The sequence below is a fragment of the Thunnus thynnus genome, chromosome 12, assembly GCF_963924715.1.
Source record: "Thunnus thynnus chromosome 12, fThuThy2.1, whole genome shotgun sequence".
NCBI lineage: Eukaryota > Metazoa > Chordata > Actinopteri > Scombriformes > Scombridae > Thunnus > Thunnus thynnus.
Window position 1 is genome coordinate 16,872,314 of NC_089528.1, and position 26,803 is coordinate 16,899,116.

At 39.4% G+C, this 26,803-nt stretch overlaps 1 protein-coding gene across 11 annotated transcripts; it reads right to left on the reverse strand.

The window, feature by feature from the left end:
* Positions 1–671: 671 nt before the first annotated feature.
* LOC137194236 (oxysterol-binding protein-related protein 1-like) lies at positions 672–23,416 on the reverse strand. Of its 11 annotated transcripts, none has more exons than XM_067605931.1 (29): positions 23,288–23,416; positions 22,760–22,898; positions 22,596–22,681; positions 22,428–22,502; positions 22,123–22,234; positions 21,947–22,032; positions 21,363–21,507; positions 21,091–21,158; positions 20,252–20,296; positions 19,886–19,959; positions 19,552–19,615; positions 19,267–19,368; positions 19,033–19,152; positions 18,820–18,898; positions 18,292–18,398; positions 12,077–12,245; positions 10,904–10,975; positions 9,040–9,232; positions 6,804–6,879; positions 5,849–5,983; positions 5,469–5,566; positions 5,151–5,333; positions 4,496–4,603; positions 4,170–4,259; positions 3,807–3,930; positions 3,595–3,711; positions 3,330–3,453; positions 2,527–2,617; positions 672–2,020 (listed from the first exon to the last, which is right to left on the reverse strand). In XM_067605931.1, the coding sequence occupies exons 1-29, from the start codon at positions 23,399–23,401 to the stop codon at positions 1,918–1,920; spliced, it is 3,099 nt and encodes a 1,032-aa protein (XP_067462032.1). In that variant the 5' UTR covers positions 23,402–23,416; the 3' UTR covers positions 672–1,917. The 11 variants fall into 11 exon arrangements, with proteins under 11 accessions (XP_067462032.1, XP_067462037.1, XP_067462034.1 ...); XM_067605936.1 differs by having other exon boundaries at positions 22,760–22,930; positions 23,288–23,304; XM_067605933.1 differs by having other exon boundaries at positions 22,760–22,930; positions 23,200–23,290.
* Between the last annotated feature and the right edge of the window lie 3,387 nt (positions 23,417–26,803).

The following is a 26,803-nucleotide window of genomic DNA, read 5'->3' on the forward strand; positions in this document are numbered from 1 at the left end:
AAATCTACACAAGCGTCAGGGAGTATCCATTCTACTTTTAAGGTTGCCTTAAATGAGCACAAATCAGGTGCAGTGACATAGTTCAATTGAAGCAAATGTACCTTTTCAAAAATATTTGACAATAACAAAACTTATTTATGTTTTGTTAAATGAGCATGTCTAACTTTTCATAATAACTTGATACTACTCAAGTTTTTATGCTGTCCAGTTACTGTCTATAGACTTGCATGTTTTTCTGGTGCGCTGCTTTTAAAACTTTGTTCATCATACCATTAAATTAAACCACTGTCTATGTGCATACCACTCATGCTGGTTTCTAGAAAAATAACTGCTGGTATAAATGAGGGAGGAGTTTGGTAGAGTTTCATGGCCTGATATTAGACTGATTCAATTCACACATTAAAAAAAGGGTAGTGCATGTATATCCAGGATTTTTCAACCTGAATTTTTCCTGACCCCTAAGAGTCTGTGGATCAATTTTGTCTGCAAACACAGAATCCCTAAATTAGGAGGGTCAAGACAGGGTTTATGAAAGACTGGTTGCTGGGGGTATAACGAGGCAAGTCATAGCCCATGGTAGACAAAGTGGAGGGGTAGAAGGTACCGAGCAATATGGCTTGTGCAACAAGTTTTCTTAAGATTAAAAGGACAATGACACAAAACCAAGGATGTTCAATTATACTTAAGCTTTTATTTAGCAACAATAGAAATTCTGTTTTGATAGCCAAAGAGTGACATAACAGAAAAAAAACTAACCTATAGCTATCCACAACATGAGAAATATTCAGTGCTTGATGGTGAAAGAGGTAAGGCTTGCATAGTTATAGAGATGCACATGCAATTATTGAAACTTTCGGTGAGATTTATGCGTACAGCACTAGGAATATCTAGTCATACTTGGCTATGGCAAGACCTTTATTCACACGCACACACAAATCTATATGGGCAGGGCAGCGTCCCTGCTTCAGTATACTGTAGCTATCAGAAAAAAGTGCTACTGCGTCTACAATCAGGTAGACATGTGCAACGGTTTTCATCTCTATACACATCTATACAGTAAGTAGTTGAGGGTTTGATATTTTTGACATTTATTTTATTATACAAAAATGTTATTGTTGTAGTATTGATCTGATATGGTAACATTTTACTTGCCATCATCTTTGCAGAGAAACAGGGATGCAGGGAAACTCCTAGACATGAGTTTACAATCGATTGCAATCGGGCAAATTTTGAACACATCCAGTTAAACTTTAGTTATCTTACAACTCTCATTGTACTTGGATGCAAGAACAAAGGCAAATTTATCCAAATGGTCTATTTTAATACTTTGCACCACATAATGTATGCACAAGTAGGATTTAAGATTCCTGATCAGTGAGCTTGTACTGCATCATGCACTCCATTGTAGCCGTGTCTGGCGGCATCACCACTGTGTGTCTGCAATGAAGCTGATGAGGAAGAGTTTTCATAACCAGCAGGAATTCTGGACAAACTACACACAATAAAACTGAGGTTGCTGTTTAAACACTCCATCTAACATGAAATATATGTAAAATACATTCTATTTTTTCCAATACATGTCTATACCATACTTATGTGGCCAAGAACCACAATAAATAAGAAAAAAAATAGCTTTTGTGCTTTATTGTTCACACAGGTCTATTAAAGAATATATAGTTCTTGGTTCATTCAGCGTTTTATGGGCTTTTGACAGCTTAAAGACAATTTTTAAGCATGTTTTTTCAAATTGAACTCAATAGCCGATCTTCTGTTCTGTATCAGCTTCTTTACATGGATTGTTTGTCTTTCAATTTCCCAGTGACCTGATATAACCCCCAGTCCAGCAGATAAAGCTCAAAGGTTGTAAATATATTTATATATGTATCCATGTGTATGTTATCTGTGTGTTTCTACTTATTAGTAGATGTCGGGCAGCTGAGTGTAGTTCCTGTCCCAGTAGCCTTTCAAGTAGATCCAGTCCTGAGCTTTGGTGTAAGGGTTGGGTCCTTGCTGAAACCACCTGTGGAATTTTAACAATGAGATGATTCAATATAAATGCAGCGCTAGGAGTTAATAGAGAAAAAAAAAAAAATCACAGCTGAATCAAAACACACACAAAAAGCATCACACTGCTTTGTTCAACTGGAAAAAAGGTTTTCTTGTTTTACAGGATCCTGATGTGATTCTGCTAATGTGGTTGTTTGTCTTCCTTGTTCAAACCAAACATCCAATGTCAAACACCAGTTTCTTCATGAGTGCCTGTGTCTGATATATACTTTAAATTAAAAATAACATGCAGTTCTGCATTTTGTCCTGAGGAGGGTGGTGTAGTGCAGCAATTCACACCAGAGCAAACAACAGCAAGAAAGCAAAGCCTTGAACCAAACCTTGGTCCGAGTGCAGTGTTCCTTCTCAATTATAATAAAGTGGACGGCATAGTTGGTAACACAGACAACAGGGAGGCAGTTAGTAAAACAGGCCTGAAACTGGAGCAGCGACATTAGATCACATTTCTCAGTGACTAACCTGTTTTTCCATTCCTCTGTTGATTTGTTGCGATTTTTCCGGGCCATTCTCTGTTTTTCCTCAAGTCTTTTCTTCTCTGCACTTGCCAGATCTGTAAGACATAGATACAGGAAACTGAATATTGCAAGAGATGGAATAAAGCTAGTGTGGCACTGTGATGGAAAGTCGCTCAGAACATTTATTCATGTACTGTACAAGTTACATAACAAACATATGATCACCTTTTAAATTATGATGCATACGTTCGGTGCAAAAGTCTCCTTCTTATCAAGGCTTTTTAGTCTATAACTGAGTCCCAATCCCTTATTCAACATGAGAGAAAATCCACCAGTGCAGTAAGGATAATCCAGCTTTTTTTTTCCAAGGCAAATCAGTTTGTTTCAAGTATTTTCTACAATCAAGTTTCATTTTCACAATTCTAGTGCAGCAACATGCCTCATACTTTGTTTCAAGATACAGTCAGTTATTCAGACAGGTTCATTTAAATTAAAAACCAAAAAAATAATAACCTTTTCTGCACTAACTGATTTTTTTTTCATTTGTTTTAAACAGATAAGGTTCTTAGGACCAAATTATAGCCTGAATTGTCTTTTGTAAGACCAGGGTTTTTCCACTGTTACAGATTTAACTGCTCAACAGTATATAAAGTAGTTAAAAGCTCCATCTCCACCAGTTGCAACAGTAAAATGTTACTTTCACATTAATAATGATCCAATAAGAAATATCACAACAGAATGGGCCATTCTATAGTAATTAAATTTAGCTGAAAATATGTCTTCACTTTTACTTGAATATGGTCATACCTATATCTCCATTCTCCATGGCGCTAATGTCAGGTCTGAGGCGACTGTCTGTGGGTGGAATAACTCCCTCCATGCTCTTCTCTAGCTCATTTAACTGCATGGCGAATGAGGAGAATGCATAAAACTGCAACAGAGAATAAAATTAGCACAAAATTTCAACTTTGAAAGTATCATCATTTTGTTGCTTCTCATCATTGCGTTGTCTGTTTAAAGTATTTTTCATTTTTGAAATGAATCGTCCTCTGCCCCTTCTGTCCCCTCCTACCTTGGCTGAGTTGTCTGGTCGAGGCGTTATCTTCCAGATGAGCTCACTGCCTGGGATGACCTGGACCGTCTCAGCATCAGGTGGAGGCATCTCTTCTGGCTCCTCATCCACACTGCTCTGAGGCCAGAGGCACACAACACATACACTTAAGTTTAACTTGAACCAAATGGAGACAGAACACAGGTGACTTTGAACGCAGTAAAATGTAATACCCGTTTGCCTTTTTTATCCTCTGAATTCTTTCTGTCTGACTTTTTGTGGGCATCGAAGGTAGCGGGGTCTACTGTGTATAGGCATTCGGTCCATTTGCCATACATTGCACAGAGCTTCTTTTTGCTGCGAGCATACAAAGAACAGATGTAATAATAAAACAGCTTTAGATGTCTTTGACTTTTGATACATCATCTCTGAGGATTACTGTTCTGATGATATTAACTAAAACACTGAAATAAACGGTCTTGTTAGGTGACAAAGTAACTGACAACATGGTAATTTATGACAGATTCACTCATTACTTTCAGGCAATACTGAACATTAGATAAAAAATGAAATCATTAATTACAGGAAGACGATACCTTTTATCTAGGATGTATCCTTCCACTTTATGGAGCTCCTTACCAAAGATGCCACAGGGTTTGAACGTCATGTTGCATCTCTCTCCGGTCCTGCCACAAAATGACAGACTGTTTACCAATTCTCTTTCATTGTTCGCCTTCTGCGAGTTGAAGCTTTCAAACATTAATTATCCTGCTCACTCTCTTCTATTCTAATGGCGACTGTCCCAGTTCTGCTCCCATGATCAATAAGCTAGATCTTAAAGTAGATCAACACTTCACTGCAGAGCGCAGAAAGAAAGATATTCATGCTCCAAGCAGCACAAAAAGATGGGTGTTTCTATTACTTGTGATTGATCACTTCCACGGTGCCGTACTGCTCAATCCAAAGCTGACCAACAATGATATTGTGGACACAACAGGTGGGGTTTGTCCAAGTGTAGGCTTCATTATATCTGTAGAGACAAAGAAGTAAAAGGTAAAGACAAAAGTAACAAAGCATGACACTATCTAAAAAGGAATCAGCATTTGGCATACCCAAATGGAAAAGCTTATAACAGAAGAACTATGAGGCCAAAATGCATGTATTAGGCTCATTTGAAAAGGTATCATCTTCTAGTTTCTGGAAATGTGCTTTAGCATGTAGCTAAAACACAACCAAAACTACATCAATTCAAATATGGCTCAAAAAAGTGTTTTTGGTCCTTATCTATAATGAGTCATATTTTGAATAACAATAACTAGGACATGGTTTAAGCCAGAACTATGCAAATCACAAGCAAATCTGTATCCAGACCTTTGGGTCTAATCTTATGGGAGCTAAGGACTTTTTAGTTTGTGGTGTCACTGGTGTGTCCCCAAACTTCTCCAAAACGTCTCCAAGTGGCCAAATTGTGCCAATTGCTTTTACTCATAACTGTGTGATGCTAAGCCGCTTACAACTGGCTAAAGCAGGTTGCCAGCGACCTGGTGGATGTTAAGAGGTTAAGACCTTGCACTCACTTGGGCAGCTCCAGTGTGATGATTCCCTTGGGCTCTGCTTCTATGCTCTTACCCCAAAACTTGAGTTTGGGATAGATGGAACCATGGAAGACAAAGTCCTCCTTGAGGCCCTGAGCGTGAAAGGCACTGACTGGAGGGTGATGGCTTACTTGCTCTGACACCCACCTAAAGCCCAAATCATCTCTGATGGAGAACAAAGACACAGTTGGTGCTGCAGGGAAGTCTACTAAAAAAGTACATCTTTACTAAATGCAAAATGTTTTGTTTTCTGATGACCACATTTGTGCATTTAATGTACTCATGAGTCCGCTGTCGTACCTGATGAGCTCATATGTCTCCCCCAGTAGTGGGTTGAAGGGCTTCCCAGTCCTCTCCCACTGTGATGCTACAGCTGACACAGCAAATGCTGCAACACACTACAAAGCATTGACTTATGATGACCTGATTATAAGTAACTAATTAAATATTTGATAATGATAGGAAATTTAGTCAATTCCATTATAGCTCAACACTGTTATATTCCACAAGACGCTGATAGCACAAAATTTAATTACAGAACTCTACTGAATGTCTTGAATGAGATTACAATCTTGAATCAGACCTCAAATTAGAAACAACTGACATGTAATTTTGCAAATTAGTCCTCAGATTTCTATCTCTGTTTTTATTTAAGAAAGTAAACATGGGCATTGTGGTACCTTCATCCTCTCGACAGAGTCTGTTGTAGCATTGGCCTGGTGGATGAGGTAGGTGTGCTCCATGTATTCTGTTAGCCGCTGGAGGAAGCTGAGAGGCTCATTAAATACCACAGGCATGGCAATCTTTGACAGTTCCTGAAAGAGGAGATGAGGAAGATGAAAGGAACTGTGAGGAAACACATGCAATTGGATAAAAAAAATAGCTGCAATGAATCTTGTCCTTACAAAGTTGATATATAATATATAAATCTGTTAAATAATGTGTTTGTATACATGCAAATACTATAATGCCACAAATGATACATTGTCTTGGGTGTGTGAGATGTTCATGTGCGTGCATGCATGTTTTAGTGGTGTTACAAATTGACACTGTTCTTTGTCTTCTAACATTTAACTGTAATATCTCAGCCTAGTGTAAGGCCACAGGAGAAATCAGTTTTTACTTGATATGCACACACAGAGCTACTGCAGTGGTTTACGATAAAAAATTTTTTTAAAGATGTGGTGAGAAATTACGAGATATTATCTTAACTCAACCACCACATAAAGGCACTATTCAACAGCATACCCTGTAAGTGTGTGTATTGACAGTACATATATCTATCTGTCTGCCCACTGAATTGCGTATGCAGGAATCATTAGCCACACCACAGTTAATTGGGGAATAAAACATTAATAGACATTATTAAATGTAATTAAATCCAGGCAGCAGCTGCGAGGACTGAGATCCCTTAGGACTTTTGGACACAGATACTAATGACTATTACTTCTAACGCTTCCAAAAATGTAATGAAGTGCAAAACTGATTCATTGCCAATACCCAACTTTTTACTCAAGTTCAGTCCTTATTTAACAAGACTGCTTTAAAAAAAAAAAAAAAATAATAATAATAAATCTCAAGTCAGCATTTATTTTCTTAAAAGGGTGAATCTGTCTGAGGTCTGTCTGTTCTCACCATGCCGATGCATTTTTTCAAGATACTCCAGATGCTGACGTCATTCCTGGAGAACATGGGAGCCGGTAGAGATGTTCTATGGTACAGCAGTATAGAGAGAGAGAGAGAGAGAGAGAGAGAGAGAGAGAGAGAGAGAGAGAGAGAGAGAGAGAGAGACTGTCAACTATAAAACAAATACATAAACAAATAGAATATTTCTGTTTGTGCACATATCTTGTGACATAAAAACTATCTTAATGCAGTTCATTTTAAACTACATTAATGAGAAATCATTCAATTTTTCTTCTTTTTGCACAGTGTGCAATTCATAGCAGGCAAACACTGAATCCTTTAGAGCATGTGACCTGGTTTCCGTCATACTTAATTTACAAATATGGCACTGAGTACAAATTCTAATACTTGTGACTTTTAAGAAAAGCTATTCATTAAAATAATTATTTTGCCTACATAATAATATGAATTTACACCATCTAAAAGCTACACAGTAGACAGCATAGCTTGACCCACCATTTGGGAACAATGTAATCTGACACCTGTAAGCTAATGAGCTTTCAGCTGGTCTAGTCAAGCCTCATGCAATACCCATGAATGGATGTGCAACTGCGCGTGTGTGTGTGTGTGTGTGTGTGTATGTGTGTTGGTTTTTAAGACTGCTAATAAGATGCACTCCTTAAATTGTTCTTTTTACACATTAAGCTCGGCTCAAAAACAGTTCTCATTTTTAATAACAGAATTTCCACACCGTTGAGAATTATGACGTAACTTGTACGCATGCAGCCATTTTCCTACTCTTTCTTCGCCTTTACTGCTTCGCTAAATTCAGTCTTGTTTTTAACTGAGTTTATCTTCCAGTCATGCTGGCAACTGTAGTGTGGACTGTTTTACAGGTATTCTGGCTGGAGGCAGATGGTGTCCTTGTTTAGAAATGAGTGCTGAAGCAACTACACAAATAAAAGCCATTACTTCAGCTAAATAAACAGAGGGGAAGAGGGCGGGGGTTTGCTCCATCTGTAGGATGAGCAGAGCAGTGATGCATGGTAGACTATACTTCTGGCCTAGTTTGTGCTCCACCAGCCTTTGCTCCAAAATACATTTTTGCACAGAGGATTCCTTTCATTAGACTTTCTTAAAGACTGAGCCATGATAAATGGTCATCTATTTTCTAAGGTAAATCATATTTACTATCTACGTATCTACCTTGCTGATGAAGTACTCCAATTTTACAGAAAATGTTTCCCCATTTAGATTAGAAATATGGTCAGAAATCCTCTTTACCATGTGTCAGCTTTTCTAAAATATATGTAAAATCAATTTCTTAAGCAGAACTGCTTCGTTTAGAGGAGGCTGCTGAAACATGGACTTCAAAATTATTATTGCATACATGAAAATAAGTTATCTAAGCTGCTGTATTATTGTGGTCTTAATTCAAAGTTAAACAATTTGTTTTTTTTTTAACATAATTAATGTTAGAATGTCATCATAGGAAGGTTAAGAGTGAAATCTTAAACATCTAAACTTGGGCTCGTCTACAGGCGAGCAGGGCCAGATGTATGTTTGAATGACAGGAGTAATTCCAAATAAACAGACACCTCTTAAATCTTTAATGCACAACACACACACACACACACGCGCACAAATATGCACACACAGCTAGTCAAGCCAGTCCCCTTTCCTCCAACTCTGTCTCTGAGCCAGCACATGCTAAATTATTCATGGATCACTTGTTGGATTAAGGAAGAGAGGCCAAGCCAGAATTCAGCATCTATGGAAATGAAAGAGATTGTCCGATCTTCACGGAACAAGGCACCAAAACACTAAGAGCAAAGCTGATTGTTCGCTTGGAGAGTTTGATCTGTCAGGAAAAACAAAACGGGACTATTCTCTGTGGGTTTGACTCAAACAAAAACACCTGACTACAATAACAGACCGGAGAGGAAAGGTGGTATCTCATTACACCTACTCTGCCATTTACCTGCCTGACTTCTTGCTGATTGAGGTCTGCAACCTGCCAAAGTTATGCATGCTAAGAGGTCACATGTACAATATTACAGTTGATCATCAATGTATTAACTTTTGCAGTCAAAAGTCAAATTACTGAATCCTGCTACCAGCTATGATAATCTAAACAGGTTGTCTGTAGAGCACTCAGCAGGACCATCTTTCCATTTCAACCGGTCTCTTTTCCATCATTTAAACCAATAAACGAGCATGACATCATAACTGGAACGTGTCCCACCTGTGCTTCTTGACGCCATTGTGCTGGGCTGGTTGGTTGCTATGGTTACCCTCCCCTGACATTCCGGTAGGCCCCCTGAGTGCGTTGGTATGGCGGAGGCTGCTGCGAAGGGGGGTGTCTCTCCCCTCGTCCTCTTCACAGGAGTGACTGGCCACAGACAGGAAGCCGCTCACAGAGAGCTCCGACTCCGACTCTGTGGGATGATGACAGGGGGCAGATGCCGGGTCATGCCAAACACTCACACGCACACACACACACACAGGTTTCGAGTGGCTGGCTCAGAAAGCGCCAGCTCTGCAGCCTCGTCCGTATACTGTCCGCAAATAAGCGCTTCTGCTTGAGTTCCTCTCCAACCCCCCCCCCCCCTCCCCGTCCCTGCTGTCAGCCAAACCCCACCTGAGGATTGTGTTCCAATGAGAGGCCATGCAGAGGCTACATTTCCTCCAACATTGTTTGCTCTGAGCTTGCTGGATGATACTCCTCCCCAAGCCTGCACTTTCAGTGACATTACAGGTACTGTCACATACACAAAAGGTGGGGAAAACAGTGCGGTGTTTGTACACCCTATGAAGGAGGAGCGTATATGCTGGTAAGTGTTAATTAGTACACGTACCTGTATTTGAATCATGAGATCAGAAATGATCATTTTTAGACATAACAGCTGCATGGCTGTACTGTGTTAAATGTGGTGTCAGATACAACACTATGTTTCTATATAAACAAAGACATGTGATCACCCTCAGCTCAGCATGTGAAAATTCTCATATACTGAGCAGAGTTTTAAGTCTCATGGGTGGAGTGTCGCTGGCCAGTAGATAACTCAGGGCTATCTATGAATAATGCAACAATCCCTGAGAGAGATTGCTCTACAGTACACAAACATGTTGTAGGTGAAAGTCTACTGTACATAATCCCTGTAGTGAGGCTTTTGGCAAAGTTTGTGCGATCCATTTTTTTTTTTTCCTTTACCTCAGACATGTTTCTGATGCAAATACTCTACATTGTTAACATTCAGTGCAGTAACCATTGTCAAATACTGTCTTCTAACTACTGATGAATTGAACTTGAAAACCTAAAGCAAAAAAAAAAAAAAAAAAATTTCCAGCTAATCACTTTCTCATTACCTTTGAGTATAAGAGAAGAGGACATTTGCAGTGTTGTCAGGGAAATCTCTGAGACAGAATGCCGATAGACTGAGTGTCATTGAGTACAACGACGCACGCGCGCGCACACACACAGTTTGCGCAGCTGTCTTTGTCAGGATATTGCGCTGACTTCCATTCACTGTGGACGGCCTAACCCAAACCCTAACCTTAACAAATGAATGCTTTACTCTAACCTTAACCTAACCTGAATTCACACCTTACCCCTAACTTTAACCAGTACCTCAGAAATGTCGTTTTGCTCCCCATGAGGACTACTGGTACTGACAAGGTCAGTGTTTATACAGGAAAAGGTCCCAGTGAAGTAACAGAGACACACACAAATACATTTACCTAGGTCACTTTTGGGGAATTTACACAGACTTACCCTAACCCCAACCATAACCACTGACCAAAAATCAGCTTTTTACCAATTGAGGGTGCAGCTTTTGTCCCCAATTGCACAAGCTGTGCAAGTCTGGTGTTTGTTCCTGAAAGTAAGCTAAGTCACACCCACACCCACACACACACAGAGTACAGCTGTATTTCTTAACAATGCTTATTATTCTGAGAGTGTGAACTGAAAACTGTATGATGCTGAAACAAGATGTGCTGCTAGTGTTTAATCCGACACAAGTATATAAATGTGTGGTACAATTCTTTAAGTTGCTCTGTGGAGTTTTGTTGTAAACAAAGTTATGAGTGCATTCAGTATTACTCACCAAAGTGCGCTGCTGTGTGTATCAGGACTGCCAAATGTGTTGAAAGCATTTCCTTCCATTTTCCTTCCTCTTCTAAACATTTGCAAAGCCAATTTTTAAAGGGGACATGCTGTATTATACACATTTACAGGTCTATATTTTTAATCTGGGGCTCTACAGGAATATCTGTATTATTTACAGCTCAAAAAAACTCAAAGTCCTTATTTATCTTATACTGACTCTCTATGCAGCCTCTGTCTGAAACAGGCCGTTTTAACTCCTGTCTCTTTAAGGCGTCCCTCCTGAGGAGCGCGCTCTGTTCTGATTTATCAGCTGCCCCTCGGGAGACTTGCTGGCTCCGGAGGCTTCGTCAACAAACCATGCAACAAACTATAGGAGTACTCCTTTTTCTTTACTCAAAATGTCAACTTCTCAAATACATTCACACATGCTCGAGATGAAATCTGATCCGAAATGTGAGAGTGGACGACGCAAACAACACATGGAAATCTCTTTAACGACAACCTTAGCAACAAAGGCTACGGAACGGGTGGCCATTTATGGGCATGCACGACAACACCGGCAAGGTAGAAAAAAACTGTCATAAACAAAGCTATCGGAGCAGGTTAAAGCCTGGGTTTTTGACTTGCAGGGAGCATTTCTGCATATGTTCACCTCCACCTTCCAAGTTTTGGAATATTGACCATGTTAAGCATAGATATCTGCCATCATAACAGTATATAAATATAAACAGAAAATCACAAAGACCCTAATATTTCCCCTTTAAACTATCTTAAATTGTGCGTTGATTGCATCCATGTTTACAGGTTTGCATTCTTTGTCTCCCTTGTGTTGGTGGCACATCACATTACGTCTTTTCACTTTCCTGCCATGAATGGCCAATTGTTAGAATAGTGTGAAACAGACAGCAGGAATGGGTATTACGTTGCCTGCGTGATACAAACAAAACAGGAATCTGCATGTAAAAACACAGAGTACCTTTAAGACAATGGGAGGAATGAGCACAGCCCAATGAACAATGCATTTATGTCACTATCACCTTAAGTGCACAATTAGTAAAAGCGGAAAATGACGGGAGAAGATAATGACCAGGCTAAGAATCTGAATGAAAAACAAGATCCACTGTACTATACTGATATACTGGTCTCAGTTGTCCAGCTGGGGGCTGCTGACCTGACAAAGCGTCATAGAAGTCATCTTCAGTGAGGGTACTGAGGGTGGACAACCTCCTGCTCTTACACAGGGACTGCTTGAGTTCGTGGTGTTCAGTTGCCAAAGTCTGCAGGGCCTCTGTCAGAGCTTTGTTCTTCTCCACCTCCTGCTCTAACTTCAGGCTCCAAACCTGGAAACACAGGCCCACCAGACACACAACAGACACACACCACAGACAAGGTACAGATTATGAAGAAAATACGCTCACATACTTTATTCTGATCCAACATTTTTGATTGTGTACAGTACAGCCTGTGTTGCTGGCAAATATGTGACAGTGAAGGTTTGACTGATATGAAGGTATTGATTTGCTTCTGTGGTGACCGCGGTTGTGTGCGTCTTTGTGGTTCTGACGGCGGGTCATTGTTCTAATCCTGCCCACAGATCTGGTTTCCTCCAGTCGGAACCAAACACCCCAGTCTCTGAGAGCTCTGTAACCCAGGATTAAGTGTCCCTTCAGAGCAACCCGAGCCAGGCCACTGTGGGCCAAACCAACCAGATCAGTGTTTCCTATTGTCTAGTGCCGCTGTGATCCGTCCTTCTGTATCCGAACAGAAGACAGGCAACTAAAAAAAAAAAAAAATCCACAGTCGCTGCCAAAAACGCTTTAGTATAAGATACTAGCATTAACAACAAGTAAAATTATAATTAATTTAATTTATTTAAGAACATTTTTATACTCAACTTACTAATTAAATGCATTTATAAATATTATAAACACAGAGAAAGATGCATTCACAAAAGTAAAGAAAGCGCACAGATCATTAAAAAAAATGGAGCAACCTCCAGTTTGAAAAATCCATGAGGAAGTCACCTTGAGGAAGAGAAACAGGAGCTTGTAAATCACACTGTAAATCTGAGACTACAAAGCAAGTGCAGCGTCTTCTATTAAAGATGAAAAGTCCAGCCTCATCTCTTATACTGACTGAAGCACTGTATGTGCAGCTATGCACAAAGAAACACCTGTCAACGTGGGTTATAATTCATTGACTGCAGCTGTGGTTTACTAATTTCCCTTTCTGTTATGTGGCTATAGCCATCATGGACACAATATTTTTGTGGTTAACATGAAGATATGTGATCAGCAAGGCCAAAAAAAAAAAAAAAAAATTATGTGAAATTTTAAGTCATGATTCTACTCAAGGTTTTCATGTAGTGACATTGCCATTCAAGTAACAAATGTCAAATACATTTTAGTGTCTGTGGTTTTTTTTAAGTACTCATTTTGATAAGGCTTTTTAAAATCATACTGTAAGACCATGTATAATATATATTATATGTACTATAGGTGAAAGTTATTCAAGGTATTCCATGGGAGGTTAGACTGCTTCAGATTCCTGTGTGGTGGAGATCTGGCAGTGAAAACACTGAGTGACATATTTACTTATTTGCTGATTTGATTTTTCTGATCAGCAAACTTCAAAAGCTGCCGATCTAGCCATTTAAAATGCGTATTGATCGATTCCAATAAGCACATAGTCAGTCTGAGCTCCTCCAACTCCAGTTGAGGGCTTATAATGTAAATAGGCTACATTAACGAAATCTATAAATGAGCACCTGATTTCTTTTGTGACTCAGACTTGACTCAGCAAAACTTCCACATATACACACACACACAGTCATAAAGGTGGGGATGATTGCAACAACATGATGATCGTAACTCTCTGCAACAGAGAGCCATAAAACACCTCTGATTAGAATGTTTCGAGCTACATTAAGTTTATATGAACTGACGCATTCACGACTGTGCCGCGTATCACCCCGTTTCCACAAATACTCACATCTGACACAACCACACTCAAGATATCCATGATCATTTTATATGGACGTTTAACCCTGCATGTTTGTAAAAACAGCACAACGTGGACTCTATATGTATGTAGAATATCTACAGTTTTTTTCTGCAAGTGTGAAAGACGCTCATAAGCGGCTTCTTTCACACGAGGTTCAACAGCTGTCTGACACCTACAGTCAAGGATAAATTTAATACTTTCACACTTGCTGTCATCACACTTGCTATACTGTCTGTTCTGTTCAGCCCCTTTAGGCCATGTTCTGTATGGGAATATACGGTATGGGTGAATCATATGTGAGAAGCATACAAATCTCTATTGTTCTGTCCCTCGATACAGATACAGGAAAAAACATTTTTACATTCAGTCATGTTTTTGACTGGATTAATTGATTAATTAAGTTAAAAGCGATGGAAAGCAATTTCAGTAAAATCCAGTATCTATATTTATCCTACTGTTCTAAAATGCCTGCACTGGGACTATCTGCCTATTTGCCAAAATATGGCCTCTAATGTGCTTCCAAACAACGGCAGCAAACACACACTGAGGCATTGGCTAATAAGAACAACTTGCCATATAATAAATGCATAAAAAAAACTCCATAAAAAGATTCTTCTTGCAAGGTACCAGTTAATTCAAGCTTCTTTATAAATATATGGTGTAAAGTAAATAAGCTCGCTGTGTGTCTGTTAACACTTCCTGTCCCAAAGACTTGTCAAAGAGCCCGTCCAGGAACAGAACACTTTGTTGTGTAACTATCCGAGCCAGCTCTTTTCGCTCTCACTGCATCCTCTCGCCTGAGCACAAACAGCGCTATTTTAAGCTCCGCTGAGGCTGTGTGCTGTAGTTGTTGTTGAAGCCTGGGAGGGATGCTTCTCCTCGGCCAACACCCCAAAGAATAATGCTTTTACTTTGCTCTAAAAAATTTGCTTTCCTGGCTGAAGGGAAAAGTAAATCTCAGAGGCAAATCTATTATAGCTCGGTACAGCACTCTGCAATGTTAACTCTATACCAACCTGTACATGAATGCACGGTGGCTGGGAGTTAAGCAATAAAAACATACATTTTATTCAAGTGTGATGTGAATGGACACCAAAAGATGCAGTAACCATTACACAGAAATACTGCCAAGTACCTACCTATACCATATGCACTCTTGGCTTAAAAAAAAAGGTCAAAATCTCAAAAGGCAAGGTTAAATATCAGGTTTCTATTAGAGGTCTTATAAGACACAAGAAGAGGGAGGTCAGTGCAGAACCTACAGAAACATTTAGCCAGTGCCTAGTGAGTCTCTCCTGGGTGAGAGATGACAGTCAGTAGGTCAGTAACCCATGTGGTGATGGTTGAAGTAAAGGTCAAACGGCACTTTGTGTTATCTCTAATCCCCAGGGGTTTGAAGGGCAATCCGAGTTCTTACAGTCCATCGACAAAAATTTATGAATAACTGCAGAGACAGAGAGAGAGAGAGAGAGAAAAAAAAAAATACTATGCTGCCATTCTCCTGTCTTCACAGTGATACAAACTGACAGATCTGCTTATCTGTGTGTCACCGCTAAGTGGTTGCTTGCCGTAAGCCTCCATTTGTTTTCTTGACAGGTGTGGAATCCTGCTGTCTGAGAAATACAAAGAGAGGTTGAGGCTAATAAATTTGTGTTGTGTGTATTGAGACTCACTGTCACAACCCCCCCCCCCCCACCCCCACCCCCAGGTTTCTGCCCAGGACTGTCTATTTGCAGTTCAATCTTCATGATGGTGTTTTTGCGTAGAGGCAAAGTTAGCAGCACAAACATCTCTACTTTTAAATGCCATGTGGTCACTAACCAGCCATACTGTGCCCTGCATGTACTGTTTAAATGTAGCATTTTTACTCGCATACTTAGCACATATACTTAGCGGACTAGTCCTGCAGCAGCTGCTGAAGTGGGTCAGACCACATCTACTCCGCTGAAGGGGGAATATCGTAATTGCAGCAAAACCCTTTGAGCTGTGAATCAAGCCCCTCTCTTACACATCTGCCTGCATGTCAAGGGAAAATAAAGCACGTGATGACTTTACGTTATGTACTGTAGAAGGCATGTGGAAGTGGCAGCCACAGAGGCATCTGTGGCAGGACAATGGGATGGTGGAATTAGAGTTAATACCGCCTGATACAGCCAATCTCAGCACTTGTAGGAAATATAATCCAGTTAGTACACATAGTAGCAGCGGCTTAGCATGAGAGGGGTGGATGTAACATGCTTGTTCAGACATTTCCTTACTATAACACAATCTGGTTGTCAGAAATTAATTCAGCGTACACGGTTATGACTTTTTCGGTGCTTCTTCGGTGTTGAGACCGAGATAAATGTCCTGTGATAACAACGCTGAGTTATTCCTTGTGATAGGACAGCAGCTGTTGCCAATTCATACATCAGATAATGTGGTTTCGCAATGCACGCATCGCTGTATAAACATGCTGCACTTGGGAATCGTTGTGCAGTATTTAGGGCTGGGTATCGGTACTCAATACCTTTAGGGTATCGACTGAAATAACCCAGTACCAAGTAGTATCGAAACTTCTCCAGTCAAACAATACGTGCATTCGATCATTTTTGTACCCAGATCTAGGGGGAAAAAAAGCCAATTTGTATGGTTTTGCTCGCAGCCAATCACTGCAAGCGTTCTTCTATTAAATAAAAATCATTTGGATGGGGAGGAGTGGTAACATTTTACACAACTGAATGCTTCCATTCGCATGATGAGTATCCAATGAAGTACTCTATTGGTATTGGTATCACTTTAAGGGTATTGGTACTGGTATCGGTACTGTTATTGTAATTTTTTAAACGATACGCAGCCCTAGCAGTATTATATCCAACTGATTCCCAAAGAAGAGTTTTATTGTATCTGATAAAAAATGAATTTAGATATCTTCAACTTATACAAAACCACACACGTATACACAGGATTTGTTAGTTGTGTCTCCATATGAAGTTAATCTTAATTCCTGTTTTTCCAGAAGTTTCCAGTCAGAAAGCTGAGGCACATACTATACTGTAATCAACAATCACCAGAAACAGTCTCAGCAAATTAAAATTAATAGGCGATGACAAAAAAAAAAAAGACCAATATATGATCTCTCAGTTCTTAAGTCTAGGTGATACAGTAAAATGAAATACAAAAGAGCAACTGTTGTGTTCAAATGGGCAAATTCAAATTTTTCTTATCTCAAAAGCTTAACTTTAAATATCACCATGTAAAAGAAGTCATCAATGCAACCTAATCTATGTAAAGTAGTCTCTCTCCATGTTCTACTTTGACTTAATTCATGACATTAAAAGCTGATCAGAGCGATGTAGCATTCAGTACCACTTTGAACATGCTCAATCTCACACTCTGAATTAAGATCATTAAATCCATAGAAATGACCTCCGCATATTGATGAATAGCTGCTTATGCCAGCGCTTTAGACCCAACTCTTAAATCACCAGGATGAATCTATGCAAAACTGGGACCAGCCCACTGCAAACATATCCCGTTGTTCATCTGAAAAAAATGACAAGAGAAAAATCAGAGAATCTAACTGTTATATTTGTACCTGTGCAGATGCTGGATGAGAGTGTCGTCCCTGTCTCTTCCTTCTCCTGTGTTTGGATGCTCCACCATGTGGAAGTATGCCTGCGAGCGTGTATTCTCAGTGTGTGAGGTTGAATGCATGTATCTCCAGCTGAGCCCGTGAATACACACGCGCTTGAGTTCCCTCGCTCAATGCACAGCCTTTCCCTAGAGCGGCAGTGTGTGGATCCAAGTCCAAGGGGGTGTGTGTGTGTGTGTGTGTGTGTGTGTGTGTGTGTCTCTACACTGATCTGCAAGCTGAATGCAGACCTAAGCATAAAAGCGGATCTTGCCTGTGTCCTTCCTACACACATGCCACACCGTTACATTGTTACCCTCAAGGGCACAGCACAGCCACTAGGACAGGTGGACAGGGAAACACACGCGTGCACAGGCAAACTTCAAAGCTGATTGGTATGAAAGAGCTAATGTAAGGGGGAGGGGCTTGAGGATTTTGTAACCTTCAATATAATTCAATCAGCCAATAGGAGCACAGCACATGGGGGAGCATGTAGGAAGGAATCAATGAGATGAAGATTCATACATGCTCAGTAAGCTCAAAATAATTACATCAGGTGCAGGACTGGAAAAGATTTGATATTACTACATTAAACTTTAAAGTCAGATTTCAAAGACATTTGTCCTGCAACATTCAGTGAACACTTTTTGATGGTTCTGACTGCATTTAATTATGTGTGACAGTATAAATCTACTGCATCGTGTTTCTTAGTTTGCTCAGCCTTGTACATCCTAATCGACTTGATTAAAAAGATGAAAATATTACCCCACCTCCTCGTGTTTTGTCAGCAGTTCAAGGCAGAGATGGAGAGCAGCACAGGTTTCACTGGAGAGCTCACTGGTCTCTTTGGCTTTCAGTAGAAGAGGGGCAGCCAATACTTGAGACAAGGAAAAATAACCTATTCTCAGTGTAGATTCATATTAACTTAGACTGTTTACAATAGCATAAAATAGAGCTGAAACTCTACTTTATTATTTGCATTAGAAATTATCTTTACAAATAACAATTTGGTCTACAAATTGCCAAAAATCTGTAAAGACATACCCCAAAATTACTAAAGCCCATGCTGGTGTCTTCAAATTGCTAGTCTTTCTAAATAACAGTCTAAACATTTTCAATAAGTAGTGACAGAAAACAGAGAAAAGCAGCAGATCTTCACAACTGAGAACCTAACAACGGCGCAATAATAAATGACTTAAATGGTTTATTGATTAAAAGATTAATTTTCTGTCAACTAATCAAATTATTTTTCCAGCACTGGTATTAGAATTGGGTTTGGACAGTAGAAAAGCTCTCACCATTATTCTCCTCATTCTTCACCATAGATAAAAATATTGACACCTCACTCTCCAATTTCAGCTGGCAAGCACTGGCAGCCTGAAAGAGGACAGGAAAAGAGAAGCACTTGAACAGTGATGCATTAAGCACATATAAGCACTGAAAAGCAGTAGTTACTTTCTGTTGCATGATACTTTTTTACCTTACCTTACAAGTTTTGAGCTTAATCTTACCTGAAGGACTTGTGTCAAACTCCCCACTGCCGTGCCACCATCACCGTCATCAGTAATGTGTTGCTGGGTGCAGTGGTAAGTGCTATAGGATGTGTGTGCCTCAAAAGCGTCCAACCATCTCTAAGAGGACAAATACCAGTAACATTTAGTATGTGTCTACTTGTGCAGATACATTAAGACAAATCAGTCAATTTGTTAAGGGGGGGTTGGGGGTAAAGGTGAATCTCATCTCACTTTTCTTGTTGCCATTGAATCTGTCTTTGAGGAGACCTTAAAATAAAGTACAGTGTCATCAAAGCACCTGAGCATGAAGACGCAATGATCCCATGGTTTGACCTGGAATGACAAAAAAATACATAAATAAATAAAACTCACTTACAGCAATGCTCACTGCACTAGATGTCGAACACCATCATGTTACAAGTTGAATGTGATCACAACTGAAACATCTGACAACAACATTTAGTGGTCATGAAAAGGTCAATTGGTTACATGGAGTCTGTAATCTCTACTACCTACCATGCAGTAGGCTTGTGTTAGAGACTTACAGCCCTGTTTCCGGACACCAGCCTGTGCATCAGCCCTGGAAAAAGAAACAGATGGAAGAGCACATTGACAAAAGCCTTCAGGCATCACACTCCTGGCACATAATATACAGAATTAAGACAATTCAGTAATCGCTGTTTAAGCTCCAGTTTTCACTGTATGCTTGCTAAACTAAAAAAAAAAGAAGCAGACTCCATCTCAAAGAAGAATTACCTGGGGAAAATAAGAATAAATAAATAAATAAATAAATAAATAATAGTATATACTTTTAGCTTTAGAGAACTGCAAACAGAAAAAGTTATCTCACTGTCTGGGGTACCAGGAGAGAGTGCCATCCTCAAGTACCACCCAGTGAGATCGCCATCCCAGAAAGCGTGAACTCTGTCAGAGACACATAGAAGTCAACAACAGATAAACTATGTAGCAAAAGTCAATGATATGTATAAATATATCATGTGTAGACGGGGAGAACGCAATATGTACTTTAAACTTTTGTAGTACTGAATAATAACGAATGAAGGATCTGTACTTCATTTATGTATCTAATGATTATACTGTGTTTAAATCCACAGGAAAAAGGTGAAGTCTGCACCCCCAACTGTGGAGAGGACTGAACAATAACATTTCCTGGCCTGTTTAGAGAGGACAAGAACACACTTTAACATCCGGGTACCTTCCAAAGAGGGCCTTCGATCTTCTGCACTCCATTGCTCACATCCTAGGAAAAAAAAAACTCAATTGAGGTTTTATTTTCAATTATAATAAAAACTGTGAAAGGTGATTAATATACAGTATTTGTACAGTATTTGTTAACTTGCTTAACAGCTTTATGCTTAGCCTTTTTTCATTTGCCATGATGACTATGCAATGCTCTGGATTAAAGCAATGCCAGGCTCATGTGGCATCCAAGCAAGAGCAAGAACTGCTGACTTGCAAGGCTTTTTTCTCCAAAGTGAGAGAGAAAATGCTGAAAGGTAATTGTGTGCACATCCCACCCTATATTTGGGCCAGGTGCAGGATAGCAAAGTCCACTTTTTCCTAAAATGAAAAAAATCTAATCTGTGACTAAGGGGCTGTAGAAACCAAGTATTGATTTTCAGCACAAAAAAATTCATTTATTAGGTCATGGAGTGCCCAAATTTGGAATGCTTAATCCTCTAGGAAACATGCAGGGAAACTCCTGTTTCACAGAAATCTGATCATCAGAGTTTTGAATTTTCCTAGCTATATTTTGGCCTGATGGTGGCGCTAGCAGAGATGCCAGAGGATCGCCAAAATAATTTGGAATCATTCTGTGGACTGTGAGTCAAATTCCTAATTTAATATTAGTGTGGTGTGGAGTTGATAGCTCAAGCTGGATAGCACAACTGTCAGACAGAGACTAACAGTGAATGTTGAAAAAATAAGCTACTGTACCGTAATTGGCTCCTTCCAAGGAAAAACCTACTTCAAAAGGAATGAAAGGTGAATAGAAATGTGTATATAATATCTGATACTGTTCTCTGTCCTCACCTTGTTTTGATAGGCTGCTAGAATCTGTTTCAGTTCATCAGTACGGACCAGGTCCAGTGCTGTCTGTTCTGCACAGATACACAATCAGCCATACAATAAATTATTATGCACCTTTAGACACCACAAAGAAAAAAAACTAGCAGAATGTAGTCTTTACCATACCTGTACATATGAATGTTTAACTGGTTAAATGCCATTCTACTAAATATTACTGCACTGATAAAACAGAGTAATGAGGTGATTTTGAGAACATGTTTTGTAATATACAGTACCATTGTTGTTCTTGATACTCGGGTTGGCTCCAGATTTCAGCAGCTTTATAATGCACTGCTTCTGCCCTCTGTAGGCAGCACAGTGTAAGGGCGTATTCCCCACCGAGTCCCTGCAGTCAATGTCCACAGCCTCCTTTCCACTGAGCTAAGAATGTTGAACCAGAGAAAACAACTTAACAAAAGCAGAAGAGAGAACATTTACACATCCAGCTGCATCAAAACTTGTTCACACATATCTGAACTATATCTACCTTAATCCATGAACACATTTTACATTATATAGGCTTATCGTGGCCTTGATTTAGTTATGCCAAATGTTTTAAGATTCCCAAACTTTAGACTTGCTACCTACCAACAGAACCTCAGACCATTCAAACCCTATTATATCAAGCATGTAGGATTTTTGCAACCAGTACATGGACAAATACAACTGTAATCATGTAGTTTGTGCAGGTTAACAATGGCAATCTAAATTGCCAATATGTGCATGATTATTTATGTGTGAAATATTATAATTAAATTAAGAAAAATGCAGTGAAATGGACTTTATTCCGCTAAATTTCAAAGAAGAGCCAGATGCTAACCAGCTTAGACAAAGTGGAGATGTCCCCCTCTCTGCTTGCGTCTAGAAGCCTCTCCTGCCGCCGCCTCCCCTCCCTTCTTTCTGCAGCTGCACAAACCAAACAATATATGAGAACAAGAGCACCTGATCTTAAGTCATGAGAAGCCATTAGCCATTTTTTACTCTACCGTTTCATACCCTCCAGCATGGTAATGATTTCATCATCGTCTGTGACATCTTTAGGGATTTGAGCTGTTCCATTGATTATGTTGGCACAGGCGTCATACCGCAGCAGCAGCAGAACAATCTCCTTAAGGGGCCAAAATAAAGAAAATATAAAAATCTGACCATCACTTGTCACACTCACAGTGGTGAAAGTCTGTGATAGTAATTCCAGCTGACAGTAGTTTGGAAGAAGGCACACCACAAGTTAAGAGACAGCAACTCTCCTTATAATACATGAGCTGACAGGGAAGCAACTCTATTTTTTTTAATCGCCTTACCTTTCTTCCAGTGTAGGCTGATTTGTGTAGAGGTGTGTCACCCATGTTATTCTGCACATTCACATCAGCACCCGCCTGCGAATATGTTTCAAATTACACACTTCAAAAGAGCCACTGAACACAATATACAAAGCAAGGTGCAAATCATCCACTGTACAGCTGTCTCACCTTGAGTAACTCCTCCACAACATCCCTGTGTCCAAAATAACAGGCCAGATGGAGAGGTGTCCATCCTGAACTGGCTTTAGACCTGGCTACAGAGGAAAATGAACTCTCCTAACTACCTGAAGATATGCTAGCATGGTAGCATCTTTCTTTTTTTTTTCACTTACATCTGCAGTTGATGTTGAAAGAGCTGCTTTGGTCAATCCTCAACTGAAGGAGCCTCTGTATATGAGAACAACTGCCCTCTTTAGCATAGACGAGAAGCTGCTCCTCAAGTGTGTCTGCCTCCATCACCGCTTGAACTTTCTGTGGCCCAATATTAAAAACTGACGTCAAATCTGTTCAAGACACACTAAAAACAGTTAGCTTCTCCCTCTAAAATTAATTCTTAAACAATAAATCCATAGGCATGGCGTGTCTGTCAGTTTATTTAACCTGTTCACTTGTTTTTGGCTTGAGTGTCAATGGGAAACGTTTTTTTTTTTGTTGAAAAGCTACGACGCGTTTTAACAGGCGACCTGTGGGGCTGAAGTACTAACTGCACATCAATTAGCTGGTTAACTTAACTAACTAGAATGACATAATGAGACAGCAACTTCACACTTACAGGTAAGGATTTTCAACTAATTCACTGAACCTTCGCAGACTTTAGTTCAGTTTAAGCCGAGCTGAGACTACACAACACAACTTCACACCTGAAATATGATCATTTCAATCAGCTGACAGCCGCTGGCAGCAGTCATGTGACCGAGCTCTTGGCTACGGGTGTAAGCAGGGGCGTAGCTGGGATTTCCTGCCACCCTGCACATAAAGTTACAGTTTTTCTCAATTGCTGAGACCCATTTTCTGAAACACTTTTCTCTAAATATTAAGTGCAAGCACCACATTTTTCATACTTTGCAGAACCCAAAAAACCCTCATATTTGTCAAACTTCCGGTTTAGCCCTCTGGCTAACATGAATGGGGATAAAACAATTCAATCGTGCGGCTGTTCTAGGCTTTTGAAATGTGATTGGACCAAATGGATCAAATTCTGATAGTGAGACAAGTCATTTCGCCGGGGTTGTGATGCACAAAAAAATGTATCCGCTGATTTACAGATGTCTCTTTCACAATGTAAGTCTACGGGAAAAAGCCTTTTTGGGCCAGTGTGCACAACCTTTGACTTTGTAATTACATGTTTTGGCCGCTATGTCAAATTTGCTTCAAAGCCCGGCGCTCTTCCTGTATCCAGTTCTCTTTATACATCCACAGTGGGAAGTAGCTAAAACCTGCAGGAAAAGTCGATGGATTTCGCTAGATGATGCAACGTGCTAATTTGCATACCTCTGACATCATGACGTAGTTACATTTAAAATATTTTAAAAAATCTAAAGAAAATTAAGTTAAATTAAACTAAACTGACTATAACTAGCTATATCATTAGCTATTTTTTTCAAGCAGCTCCTCAGTGTGGATCTGAATCTACCTCTAATATTAAGAAACTTTTATGCGGGCTGTTCAACTTTAACTGAAGTATCATGAATAGAGAGATGATTATGCACTGGAATAAATTCACTGTTGTCTATTTTGACAAAAAAAAACAACCCAAAATCAAACTTAAATAGTAAATCATTTAGAATAAAAACAATTAGGATCAATGATTGGTCACTAGGTACACACATTCACAGCTCATTTACGACTCTGGCTGATGATTTTTCCACTGAACTGCTGCTCTGTCCCACCCACTGAGCATTCAGCAATCAACATAGCCCCACATGAGCTCTTATTCACTGAGAAATACTGGCAACTCCCTTCAAGTAGTGGAGTTAAGATCTGTTCAAAAAGTTGCTAGATGTGTCACTAGATGCTTTTTTTTTTTTTTTTTAAAAAAAGGTCACTTAAAGTTGGGAACACTGTTTCTGGCCACGGTGGCCACCCTACAGACTACAGTTTTTCTCAGTTGCTGAAACTCATTTTATGAAACACTGTTCTCTAAACATAAAGTGCAGTCACCACATTTTTCATACTTTGCAGAACACAAAAAGCCATTTGTCAAAAGTTGATAACTGCCAGTGCCACCAAAGTGACATTTCCCTTTATCATTGCTTACGTTAAGACAATCAAATGTCAAAGGAACTGTGTGACGGAGGATATTTTGTTTTCTTTACGTAATTTATTACAGTAACTCAAGTCAAACGCTAAAGCTAACTGAGTAAACTCATGACTGGCTTTCTTCTATTCACAGTAAGACTCAACACTTCAGTGGCTATCCTAACACTCCTGTATATCTCATCACAACATTTTATATGTGATGTTATTCCTTTGTGTGCACATGTGCCTCTGACCAAACTAACATAGACTACAGAGAACGTTTACATTTCTTCCCTTACGTATATTTCAAGCCTGTTGTCCATGTCTGATGTTTACCCGCTCCATAGGCTATCCAGTAACTGTGTGGCACCTACAAGAACCCAGTTTCACCCTCTGTGGTGTAATGTGTTTGAGAAATGATGGCTGAGGAGTTGCCCTGTAAACTACATTTGACAACATGTGATAAGTTGCACTAATAATGGAGGATAAACACTAACTGAGTCTGAAGATTAACCTGTTCATCACCTCATCAGTTCTTTTGGTATTATGTCAGTGTTAGAATATGAAATATTTGGAAATATGAAACATTTATGTTTGAAAGATTATGATGGTTGTGTGCAATATTTTGCATGTAAAGATTTACACAATCAGCATGTTGACAAATGTGCTGAAGAGCAGTACAAACCATTAGAAAAGCGATAATCCACTTTGGAAACCAAGGCAAAATACAAGCAACAAAAAATGCATAAAATGGTTTGAGAAAATGAGCTGTGGATTTAAGAATCACAGTGTGTTGAGAGTGATGATTTTCATTCAGCGTAAATTGTGCCAAAGCAAGTGAGAAAAACTGTAAATGATAATCATTTTTTTGGAATTAAATTCACACATATTACATGGGTTAGAAAATTATTATCTTCTCTGTCAGGCTCCGGAGTGTTTTATTGCTGGTGCAGGAGGTAAAAATGTAGGACATTCATTTATTTCTGTATATTAGTCATTGAAGCATATAAACACATTACTTTTGAAAGTTTTTATGATTTTACATTCATTCTCAAAACATTATCATTAGTGCTGCTCTTTTTTTCTCTTTTTGACTGCAGCTGCTTCTTAATTGGTGGAACACAATGCTGCTGCGGGCGTTTGTGTTCTGTCTCAAATAATCTAATAATGTTCATGTTAACAACATTTTCAGATCAGATCTAATTATCCTTGTGTTCATGCGAATTGGGTCTGACTTCCTTTGGATTAAGTCTTTCTTTTAAAATCCCATCAAACCCCCACACTTGCCAAATTCACTCAAAACACATATTGGAAGTGAAAACAAAGGTTAACTTTAAAATGAACTACCTAAACTTGTCACACAAATGTATGAGAGTTTGCACTTTCAGTTTTTCTGTGCCATTAGTGCATTTCTGGTTCAGTCCTTTTGTTTTAACTTCCAAATAAATTTGTTTACATATCTGAACTAAATTGAGAATTTGTTCATCCTGTTTAATCATTTCACCGCTTGTGTTGCTTCCTATTTATTATAGCAATGTCACCATGTTGCTAGATCTAAGTAGTTCAGTGAGAGAACATTACTGTATCATAACTGTATTATGTTTACTTCCTTCCCGTCTCTTGTTATCATTATCGGAATTCTGTGCTCAATATAGACTACTGTTGATGCATTGGAAATAAAATCCTCCCTCATGCACACACTATTTCCAAATAGTGGTTCTTTTCCAGGTCATAACTTGACATGATGGTGTTAATGAATCCTTGACCTAATTACTCACTGGAGGCCAATTCTTATTTTGCACACTAGATGGAAGCATTCACTACACCACGTGATGTCAGCACAGGTTATAGCAATGTATAGTATTTTGACAGACAGACAGTGACAATGCTCAGGAGAAAATCACAGTGAGACCCGCCCATTGTGGCTGCATTTTAACCTTATACCCTTAATTCTACTTAATTTCTGTTTTAAAGGTCACTCATCCTAGACAGTGGGCTAAGTAGAAAACTGGCTGCAGACTTTTTTGAGGTATTAAAGGTCAATTCTCTGGGTGTGGCTTTGAAGGCCCTGCTTACTTCAAGCAATTAGGTCCCAGGAGGTTTGTGCAAATCTGGCAGAGAGGATGATGGGAGGTGGT

Coding starts and splice junctions, on each gene's coding strand:
- LOC137194236 (XM_067605931.1), bottom strand. CDS start 23,401: ATGTGCAGGGTGGCAGGAAATCCCAGCTACGCCCCTGCTTACACCCGT. Junction 19,960..20,251: donor TCGAAGGCCCTCTTTGGAAG/GTACCCGGATGT, acceptor TGTCTCTGACAG/AGTTCACGCTTTCTGGGATG. Junction 4,260..4,495: donor GTGGAAGTGATCAATCACAA/GTAATAGAAACA, acceptor ATTTTGTGGCAG/GACCGGAGAGAGATGCAACA.